The sequence below is a fragment of the Zea mays genome, chromosome 9, assembly GCF_902167145.1.
Source record: "Zea mays cultivar B73 chromosome 9, Zm-B73-REFERENCE-NAM-5.0, whole genome shotgun sequence".
NCBI classification, from domain to species: Eukaryota; Viridiplantae; Streptophyta; class Magnoliopsida; order Poales; family Poaceae; genus Zea; species Zea mays.
In genome coordinates this window covers 145,843,772-145,855,508 of record NC_050104.1, presented here as the reverse complement: position 1 = coordinate 145,855,508, position 11,737 = coordinate 145,843,772, and the positions used below count along the sequence as shown (strand labels likewise).

Sequence of the window (11,737 nt, the reverse complement as noted above, 5' to 3'; positions counted from 1 at the left end):
AAAAGGGCAAATGTCTCGAAAGGATCCACAGATTTTTCTACAAAGCCAGGTCATTAGGATTTAGGAATCATCATCATAATAACGAAAAATCGCTGTCCTGTTTCCGCATCGACTTTATTCTCTTCTATCGAGGAAATATTATGTTTTTGCAGAATTGGCTTAATAAATTGTCCAAAAAAAAGTTCATATTCGTTAACATTGCCACCAGTCCACCACCTTGTGCTGGCCTGCTGGGCGTGAGCTGGGGGGCGTCTCGACCTGACCAATCCTACCGCCAGCCTCTGCCCTTGTGCTCCAGTCTCCTCCCGCGACCGTTCCAAATTCCTCCTCGCGTTCGTATTCCATTCCACGCGGCGACGTCGCCGTCGCGGCCGCCGCTCCGCTCCCCTTCCTTCGCCTATACGTAGGTAGCCGCTGCGGCCGCCTCCCCAAACCCTAAGCCTTTCCCTCCCACACGCGCTTCACCCCGCACATCGCCGGCGATGGGATCCAAGGACCAGGGCGGAGGGGCCGCCTCCTCGGGCGGCGGCTTCTTCTCGTCGTTCGCCGCCGGCATGCGCAGCTGGGGCACCGCCGTGCACAAATCCGTCAACGGGTGAGTATTCCGGCCACCCGCTTCCTCTCTCTCCCCACTCCTCCCCTTAGATCCGCATCGAGCTACCCGTTAGAGCTCTGCTCGAGCTGATCGGCGGTGATCGTGGCCTCTCCACCCCTTGATCTCATGCTCCTGCGTAGGATCCGAGCTGCTGCTACTGCTGCTGATTCCGCCCGGCGATCCTGGCGAACTGGGCCGGGTGTTTCCGCTTAACTTCCAAGCTTTGGTTTTAGTAACTGTATACATGTTATGGTTTGGCTAGTAGATTTCGAATGATGTGATACAGTGATTATGTGCTACTTATGTGATTCCATATATTCTCACTTGGAGTGACAAGAAAGTGAATGATTGGTTGAATGATAGTAATTCCTTGTATGTATCTAGTATTTAACATGTGATGCTTTCAATTGTACACAGCACGTACGTATTCAATAATTCGATGGCAACAGTTCGTCCTAGATTTTGGTTCGACCTGCTTCGAAGTGGTTCTCCTTTCTGTTGCCTCTTCTCTCTTCCCTAAGTTTAGGCTTTTGCTCCACTTTGTTCTTAGGCCTTTTCTTTATAGACTTGAATTTTCACGAAATGCACGTGGTCAATGGGATGTCATTGGCCTCCTACCTCCTAAGTAAAAATATTGTTCTATAGTAATTAAGACGGTACTTGCCATCTTGTAAGAGTTGTTATGCAATGTATGTAGGCTGCTTGGTTATGAAGGCCTTGAAGTTATTAACCCCGATGGAGGCACAGATGATGCTGAAGAAGAAGCTTTAAGGGGCCGATGGAAGCAAGAGGTAAGGAAATGTGAATCATCATCAAATAGTGTAATGCTAGAAAGCCAAGAGAATACATTTTTATTTGAACAGTACCTGCAAATTGGGAGGATGTTCTACATGGATATTCAGTCTTTATAGAAAATTGATTGGTTTTATGTTTTTTTCAATCCGGTGGAGCAAAGTTGGATAGCATCAATAAATGTAATATCATGTAAACTTTTTGTGTTCAAATCAGCTTACTGAACTAAAAATATACATCAGAGCTGAAGAAAATACACACTTTTTTTCTGCCAAGTTAGTTCCTTAAGTTTCACTAACCTTTTGTTTCAAAAAAATTACAGTTACATTCTACTTGTAGCATTGCATGTCACAGAAATCTTAAATATACCACATGGTTGGCCACTTTGTGACGTTTAAATTGGCTAAACATCTTTTTATAGACGATTTTTTTTCACAACCACATGTTCGTAGTAGTCCTGTTATGTTTGCTGGCTTGCTTGTAGGGAGTAACTTGGTTTAAATATTGCACCTTTTGACAAATATAATTTGCCATGAACATGGATATTGAAGGCTATACTCTGAAATGCAGTCTCACTACATAATTGACTCATAAAAATCTGTTTTCTTATTACATTATTCTGTTTACTAGAATCTATGGTTTTAAGGTCATAGTAGTTTTACGATCGTATACTTGAAGTTCTGGTCTGATTCAGGATCACTATTTTAACAACCTTGTGTGGTTAATTTGCAGGATCGTGATAGCTATTGGAAGATGATGCACAAGTACATAGGATCAGATGTTACATCACTTGTGACACTTCCAGTCATAATTTTTGAGCCAATGACAATGCTTCAGAAAATGGCTGAGGTTTGTACTATGTTCCGAATTAGACTTCTTGAGATTTACACTGGCCATCTACAACTGAAGGATGTGTCTGCAATTGTTTGATCCTTGTCGTCTTTAAAAAATATTTTGTGCATAAACTGTATACAATGTTGTAGCAATTTTCCCCTTCACCAAATATTTACTAATGTATAAGGTTAGAAGACCTTACAAGCTGCCTTATGGTTGTTCGTTAGCAATTACTTGTATGGCAAACTCCTGATGTCGTGTTTCATGTTCTGCTGTAGAAATTAGGTTAGCTGTAACATAGAGGTAAGTAACCTAATGCGGTATGACCCTATTATTGGATGGCGTTAGAAGTTTTGATTTGGTCACCCATTATGTGATACAAGTATCTTCCTATTCTTTACTGAGCCCCATACAGAAAATAACTTCTCTTTTATCTTTCATGTGATGATTCATGCTAATGCTTTTACCTGTTCCTGCTGAATGCAGTTGATGGAATACTGTGAGTTGTTAGACAAAGCAGATGAATGTGAGGATCCATACATGCGTATGGTTTATGCTTGTGAGTTTTCTCCTTCCCTTGCCTTGCACACCGTTCGGTGCCATATCATGGTTGACTTGACTGAGCTGTTAATCAATTTGTTTCAGCTACATGGGCTGTTTCGGTATACTTCGCGTATCAGCGCACATGGAAGCCTTTTAATCCGATCCTTGGAGAGACTTACGAGATGGTTAACCACCAGGGCATCACATTTCTTGCCGAGCAGGTCGGTGATACGAATGTCATCGCAGATTAACTTGAACGGAGACAACTTTGTCAACAAATTTTTTCTAATTATGTATTTTGTACTCTCATTTTTATCAGGTAAGCCATCATCCCCCAATGGGTGCTGCTCACTGTGAGAATGAGCATTTTACTTATGATATCACGTCTAAGGTGAAGACAAAGTTCTTGGGAAATTCATTGGAAATCTATCCAGTTGGAAGGTTAATTGTTAGAATTGTATTTCTTTCTTGGAGATCTGTATGGCTTAAAAATATTTTATTGGAATAAAATGGAAACCTTTTTGAAGGCTGAATTGGGACCAGTTATTCTAATCCCTGCTGTAATATAATTTCCATGTCACAGGACTAGAGTGACACTTAAAAAATCTGGTGTCGTGTTGGATTTGGTGCCACCACTAACAAAGGTTAACAACCTGATATTTGGGCGTACTTGGGTTGATTCTCCTGGAGAGATGGTTATGACAAACCTGACAACCGGAGACAAAGCTGTGTTATATTTCCAGCCATGTGGCTGGTTCGGGTATGATATTTGGCCATCAATTTATTCTTGCATTTGTTGACTTTTTCAGTTTCAGTACTATATATTTGCTTACTATTTGCTGGAAGCGTTGGCAGTTATTCAATTCTTTTTATTGTCTTATAGTTCGCTCAGTCCGGTTTGTATTGCTTACATTTCAGGGCTGGCCGGTATGAGGTAGATGGGTATGTGTACAGTGCAGCGGAAGAACCCAAAATAATGATTACAGGGAAATGGAACAAGTCACTGAGCTGCCAACCATGTGACCAAGAAGGCGACCCTCTTCCAGGCACGGAGCTGAAGGAGGTTGGTCATACTTCCTTCCACTTTCTGTAACTACGGATAACCTCTGTTTTATACACACATGAATGAAAATGCTGGTCACATAGTTGCCGGACAGCTGATGTACCGAACCGCTCGTACTTAACTTGCTGCAGATCTGGAGAGTCGCCCCTGCCCCACAGAACGACGGGTATCAGTACACACACTTTGCGCACAAAATAAACAGCTTCAGCACGGCACCTAAGAAGCTGTTGGCATCTGATTCCCGGCTGAGGCCCGATAGATATGCCCTCGAGAAGGGCGACATGTCCAAGTCTGGCTCAGAAAAGAGCAGGTATCTCCTCCCCCGCCCCGCCCCCTTCTCTCCTCTGCCTTTACGATTGTATTTTAATTCCGAACATCTTGTTTTGCCTCTGCCTGGCTGCCTGCCTTCCTTCCTGACACCACCCCTGGCCCCTGCGTTCCCGCAAAACTTTTCAGGCTGGAGGAGCAGCAGAGAGCCGAGAAAAGGACTCGAGAGGCCAAGGGCGAGCAGTTCACTCCGCGATGGTTCAACGTGACGGATGCGGTCGCCTCCACGCCGTGGGGTGACCTGGAAATTTGTGAGTACAGCGGCAGATACACGGAGCACCGGGCTGCCATAGACAGCTCCAACAGCACCGACGACGACGACGAGATAGACGTCACTTCGGTCGAGTTCGACCCATGGCAGTATGGTGGTAGCTCGTCATCTCCCCAATGATTCTCCGCGTCCGGAAGCTGCCGTGCCTGTGCTCCTTGTGTAAAAAAAAAATGCTTCCAGGCGGCCTGGCCTTCGCTGGTTTGTTGTGGCACCAGCGGTTTCCGTGCCCTTGTAGTAGTATTATGACCTGCCCCCTCTTTCTCTTATTAACGCTACAGATTTATTCAGGAAGTGGTGTGTTTTGATAGTAGTCCGCGTACTGTCGTGTCGTGGATCTGGCAGAAGCTGCAGAGTTTTCCTTGAGCCGTTGGATTGTTTCATTTACGCGCGACAGCTGAAGGTAACGACGCAGATACGGATGGAGCAGCAGAGCGTGTGTGTCGTGTTTGGTCTGCGACTAGCCTTGTGCCGCTGCTTTGCTGCAGCGGTATAAGGGTGGTCTGCCCTCCGTGCAAGTACGCTGATACGGATGGAGCACGCTACTACGTCTGATCGGGAACAGCCTTTTCCTTTTACTGCGTTGTGGAGCCAGGTGGTCTGTCTTCTCTTGTGTGCAAAAAGGTGAGACCATAGGCCCGGTGTAGCGTTTGAACTGTGTACTTGATCTGATCGGAGAGGGCCGGTTGATTAGAAGGTGAATGACAAGTGGTTTGTGGGTCATTGTGCTCGATGGGGCGGCACTAATTGCACAGTTTGGTGGGTGGATGTGGATGTGGCAGTGGACCTACGTGCGCGCCTGCCCCTTGGCGTCTTGCGTAGCTGTATTGCGTCTGGTAATAAGGTAGAGTCCCCAGCTAGGTACCCCCACTGCACGGTCCTAGCCCTAGCTGTGAATTCTCTCTGTGTTTTTTAGATGATTGGGTCTGTGAATTTCTCATGGACTAGAGGCTAACAGCTCCTTTGCCTAGCTGAAACTCGACTTGCACGAAGGAGACGGGAAAGGGAAAACGGGCGAGACGATAGCGATCACGTGCAGCGCGTCGCGAACAAAGGAACGGACGGACGGACGGACGGAAGGAGACGGAGGAGGACTCGAGGAACGGCCTCCCTCAAGATATGATTGTATGGAGCGGAGCATAAAAGGAGGGCCGTCCCTCGGGTCGGGTGGTCCTCGTACCCTCCTCCCCCCACAGTCCACACCAATTCGGATCACTGGTGCGAAAATGCCAATCCCGAGGGCCCGCCACCGGGGAGCTCCGGACGACAGTGGCGAACGATCGATCCGACGGCGGCGCTGCTTGATACGGCTACCAACGCAGCTCATACGTGATACGTCGCGTCGTCATCACCGACGATCGGGACTCGGGAGCCGGTTCCGGGCGCAATTAAAAAAAACCGTCGTCAAGTGGCTGCTGTGCGTCAAGTTTTTAGTTTACCTGAATAAGGCGTGGTTTGTGGTTGGATGCAAGGTGCATGGAGGATCGGAGCTTGGGCGCCTAACCTAACCCAACGCGTAACGACTGTCCCACTCGCCACTCCCGCTCTAGAGAGCTGGACGGCGGCCACTATCGCCAACCCAGCCGGCCGGAACCACTTGTGTCAGGTCTCCATTCTCTAGCTCGAGAGAGAGAGATGGACCACTCGTACTGATGACCCCTTTCCCTAGCTAGCTAGTAGCTACCTTGGCACCTTGCCTTGGACATCATCTTTCGGGACAGACTTGGCAGTTGATCCAGGCGCCTGAAATTTAACGAAGAGCAGTGTCCGCAACATTTTAGCGCCACGCGCGGAGCTCTCACGGCGTCAGGGAGGGGAAGGGGACCACGCCAGCTCCTAGTTTCAAAGGAAATGGAGAGAGAGAGAGAAATGTTCTGAATGCCACATGCGTCCATGTGTACTTGGGTGCGACGAATTATTACCTCCTCCAACTTGGATGGATCATGGATGGATGGATAGATGGATGGACATTTGGATGAGAAATCATCAAGCCGGCGAGGCTCTCTCTCTCTCTCTCTCTTACTGTCCATGGGTTTGCTGTACAAATAGACAATGCACAGTCGTTTCTTTATCGGATCTGTCGCCTCTCTCATTGCGTGCCGTTAGACGATGTGGGGCCTGCATGCAGACCGCATTGCATTGCATGACGGAATCTTTGCATGGACACATCATCAGCCGTCGGACAGCCTCGCTAGCTAGTAAACTAGTAGTAATCTAACATCACGCCTAGCTTATTATTAGCAGCTTAGCTTAATCCAGATGCAACAGCGGACACTTTTCTCTAGCATTCTGCAGCTGGTTAATTAGTTCCTGCTGGAACCACCACACCCCACTTGCACTCTCACTAAAAGTCACACCTGCATCACTCCATGCCAGCTCGTGAGTAAATTCAATTTACTAAGCTGTAGTAAATTCGTCCTCGCCCCTTCCTGAATATCCTTGTAATGTCCGTTTGAACTAACTAAGTACAAAAGAGCGAAACAGGCGCCTGCCTGCGAAGCCAGGGAGCACGCGCTACACTTATAACCTCTAGCACGTACGTACGTACTCCTTCAAATATTTATGGATTTATTCATTACGTACCTTTTTTTCCCCTGTTCTTTTTAATTAATTGCAATCATGCATGCGTGTCCCTCAATTATTGGCATCCTGATCTTTGTATGTTCGCCTTCCGCGCGCTCAAGAGATCTAGCTAGCGATAGTATCAGATCTGGATCGAGCGCCACCCTTTATTTAATTAAAATACACATCCAATCCAATCGTATTGTTTAGCAAAATCATGCCTCTTTTTCTGCCGAAAACAAAACAGCAACCATGCGTGCATGGACATTATGCATGCGTCCAGACAATAAAGACCCAGCACACGCAGCGTAGTCCACAGAATGCATTTTCCATCACTTTCTGGAGAAGTAGTAATAATTTGTCTCTCTTACCTTGCATGCATGTGATCCGATTACAGCTCTCTCTCTCTCTCTCTCTCTCTCTCTGTGTGTGTGTGTATGCACACTAATCGTATCTCGGTCCATGTGATTTCCCAACCTCACTACCGGAATCAACCTCTTCGCCGAGTGCGAAGCCTTAAAAACACTCGGCAAAGGCTTTGCCGAGTGTAACACTCGGCAAAGAAGGTTCGGCAAACAGTGCATCGGCAAAGACTTCTTTGCCGAGTACTTTTTCTCGGGCACTCGGCAAAGATCTTTGCCGAGTGTCAGGGTGCACTCGGCAAAGAAAAGCGACCGTTACGGCGCCGGTTGAAGGAGACGGCGGCTTTGCCGAGTGTCAACGGTGACACTCGGCAACGAAGATATCTTTGCCGAGTGTCCTCCTGGCAGCACTCGGCAAAGCCGCCTTCTTTGCCGAGTGCCACTTGGGACACTCGGCAAAGAGCCCGCCAGGGAGGGTCCCCATGTCAGGCTCTTTGCCGAGTGTACCAATTGGCACTCGGCAAAGACGACCTCTTTGCCGAGTGCCAGCGACATAACACTCGGCAAAGAACCTAAGCCGGTGCCCAGGTCTGTGCTCTTTGCCGAGTGTTATGACCCAGACACTCGGCAAAGAGCCTCTTTGCCGAGTGTTACACTCGGCAAAGTGACCAGTATGTACCTTTTTTATTTGTTTTTTGTTTTCCATCCACACAAACAGAAGATATCACATATATATCACATATATACATCACAGATATCATCACAGACATAAATAGCCAACACAAACATAAAACCGTGACCACAAACATAAATATCCATCACAAACATAAGTGTTCAACACAAACATAAGTCTCAAACGTCGCAAGCTCTCACATAAGTATCAAACAGAAACATAAGTATTATACATAAGTTCTGAAGTCTAAAACAATGACTCATGGAGGTGGGCGGTTTGGCCGGGGTTGCGTTGGGCTGAACCCTTCCGGAGGGTTGTTGGATGCCGCCCCAGATTGGCCCTGCACAGAGAAGAGATAGCATGTGTTATACCAGATGCATTACAAACATCTAACTACAATTTTGATACTCACAGGAGTGTGGAAGAGAGTAGGGTCAACTGGGGGGAACAATGGAGGTGGCGGAGTGATGCCCTGTGCGGCGCCAAGGCTCTGCATGTACTGGAACATCTCCGCCATCCTCTGATCAGCCGCCGCCCGCTCCGCCATTATCCTCGCCTCCATCTCTTCTAGTTGGGTCTGTAATATTACAAGCCAACGTTATAGTAACTCAAAGACTAGGTATATAACTAAAGGAAGGACGAGTTACAGAAGCACTAACCTCGAGTTGCTGTATGCGATGCTGTGAGCTGTCGTGCCGAGGTCGAATGGCTGGGCTCGAGCCCGTGCTCCTTGCTCTCACCTGAGACAGAGTGGGAGTGGAGGACGAGTCGATTGCCCCGTCGGCAATCCAGTACCGCCCATGTCTCTTGCCTCCTCCGACCCTCATGAGCACCTCGGGGTCGATAGGCTCGGTGCTCGGATCATAGTCTGGGCCATGGACCTCCTGCGCCATGGCGGTGTAGTCATGGAGGCGGCTGTAGACGGCGGGGTTGGTGTAGGCCTCGGGCCCGTCATCCGGGTTGTAGGTGACGTCGGACGTCGCCTTACCCTTATGGGCCATAGCATAGGCCGAGAAGGTGGAACAAGGCCTACCACCATGTGACGCCGACTGCAACGAAAACCAACGAGATAGTTAGAAATAATATCTAACTTAGTGCTATATATCTAAATAAAAAAGGTGGCGTACCCATGCTTCGGCATATTGGCCCGGGCTCCGGCTGCCTTGGTGGTGCGAGGGGCCTTGCATCCGCAAACGCCGTTCCCGGCTAGCTGTGTGCACCTCGTCCCACTCAGCCGAACACCACCTATCCACCATCTGCTCCCAGCACAGAGGATGTGCGGCGCACCAATGTGGAATCACCTGCAAAGTAAACACATAAAGTGCATATCAGAAGATAAAATAAAATTCATGCATGGAGTATTGGTACCAAACATGCATGACTTTACCTGCAGGTACTGCTCCCTGGTCAACGACATGGTTCGGGCTTGAGGTTTGGTCACCTTCTCCCCAAGGACGGAGCCGTGGTAGGTGATGATGGCCTGGATGCGGGCCTCATAGTGCATGTCCACGACGAGCTTCTTACAGCACGTGGTGGCCACCACATCCGCCCTAGCCTCGTATCCAGCATCGCATCTGAAGAAATCCTGCATACAAAAACGATGTATCCATACATTATTTCAAGAATTTGCAACGAATGCGACATATTTTATATTATACTAAGACTTACCCACAGCTCTTGCTTCACCCGCTCCGCCTTGTTATTGAATTCCCTACCGTCCCGGTCTACTGCATCGGGGGCGACGGCGTAGTGGTCGAAGGTGAAGGCTGGGCCCGTCACTCCGGCGTACTCCACAAGTCCAGGGAAGTGTTCCCTGCACAGCAGGCCGAGGATGTTGTTGGGGGGCGACGATGACCCCCAGCATAATCCAAAACCGTCCAAGACCTGTCCAAGTGATAAATAAAAAGTATTAGTTTATATTATGATTTTGAACACATAATATGAACAAGAATGAAGAACATAAAGTTACATACCTCTCCCCTTCCGGCCGAATCAACGGCCGTCTGTCCCGAAGTATGGGACGCGGCGGGAGACTCGCGGGGCCTCGCAGGTAGATGCTCCTCGAACTAGAGCCGCCTGAACCTGAGGCGTCCTGCTGCTGGTCGTCGTCGTCCTGCTGCTGGTCGTCGTCGTCCTGAGGCGCCGCCTGCTGCTGCGCTGCCTGCTCTGCCTCGTGCTGCTGCGCTGCCTGCTCTGCATCGTCCGCCGTCCTACTCCTCCTCCCCCTCCTCCTCCTCAGGAAACCGCCCACCATATTTGTTCAACAACCTGCAATTAAGAGTAAACAAATAAGCACATATAAAAAGATGTATTTAAAAACAGGTGCGAAATAAAAAGTCATATAGCATTACATCGATTAAAAATAATCTTCATATGTGTCGGGGTTAGCCGGATCATAACTCTCATCATCACTATCAAGCATTTCAATCTCAACACCATCGGAAGACGCAACCTCATCATTGCCTTCAAGGATTACTAAGTCATTATCATTTTGCACCTCATCATCCTCCTCATCAACAACCATTTCAATATCTACGTCCATTCCGATAGCTTCAGTTAAGTCTATCTCAAATCGCCCTTCTAGCCCATCTTCTTGGAAGAACTCTCCATCATATGTGTCCGGGTCTAAGTTGTAATCTTCATCGTTAGGAACAGGTAACCTCCCATGCGGCGATACCTTATACACAACATCCCAACCCTTAAGATGTTCTTTCGTTTGACACGCATATGGGAGATAATACACTTGTGTGGCCTGTTGGGCCACGATATAGACATCGTCTCCTGCTAAGGTGGAATCTTGTCGAATTTCGACTATCCCAAGATTAGAATGTGTCCGTCTCGTCACTTGAGGGTCAAACCAATGACATTTGAATATCACTGGAGTAAGAGGTTTGGAACCATAAAAATTGAGCTCATATATTTCTTCAATTCGTCCAAAATAATCGACATTGTCAAGGCCCGGCGTAAAGACTCCAGAACACGTTGTTTTCCGATTGGACCGACTTTGGTCGTAGTGTGTTGTGCGAAAACGGTATCCATTGACGTCATACCCAGAATATTTCTTGACCCTATAAGCAAAGCCGTTGGCTACTTGTCTCAACTCGGCACTCATAGACGGATCTCTTTGGCCCTGCAAGTATTCGCAAGTTAAAAGACGCTAAATTGAGTTCAAAGACGTATCTCTTTTACAAACTAAGCACGTACCTTACGTTTGAACCAGGAAATGAAATCGGGCAACCCATTTCTCGCACCCTTTCTAAGAAGAGCGTCATATTCCTGTGGAGTGGGGTCCCTTGATCGACGCCAGAATTCATGAAGAAATTGTTCCATGTATGGCGTCACCTCTTCAAGGTTGGTCAATACGTATAGCATGATATGTCGCCACTCTTCATGTGTCAGGGTCTTCGTGGTCGAGCCACTTGCGCTTTCGAGTTGGCCTCGAAATATGCTAAGGTTCGATTCATTGTCGCCATCATTGTAACGAGGGGGTGGATTATGCACGCTCGGCAGTTTGTCGCCATAATAAGTTGTTGTGAAGTTTGAGACCTCCTCTAGAATGTATGCCTCTGCAATGGAAGCCTCGATTTTGCATTTATTTCTACATTTCTTTCGAATAGTCTTTAGACATCTCTCGATTGGATAGCACCAACGTCCCTGCACGGGGCCCCCCATTCGTGCCTCATAGGGGAGATGAAGAATCAAATGCTGCATTGGATTG

The 11,737-nt window shown here is 47.8% G+C and overlaps 1 protein-coding gene across 1 annotated transcript; it reads left to right on the top strand.

The window, feature by feature from the left end:
* Positions 1-449: 449 nt before the first annotated feature.
* LOC100272570 (putative oxysterol binding domain family protein) lies at positions 450-4,728 on the top strand. Its single transcript, NM_001147036.1, is given in 10 exon segments — positions 450-595; positions 1,293-1,386; positions 2,120-2,236; positions 2,708-2,780; positions 2,867-2,985; positions 3,084-3,205; positions 3,348-3,524; positions 3,683-3,827; positions 3,959-4,137; positions 4,284-4,728. Coding segments are annotated over 10 exon segments (1,401 nt in total). The 5' UTR covers positions 450-482; the 3' UTR covers positions 4,546-4,728.
* Positions 4,729-11,737: the final 7,009 nt, after the last annotated feature.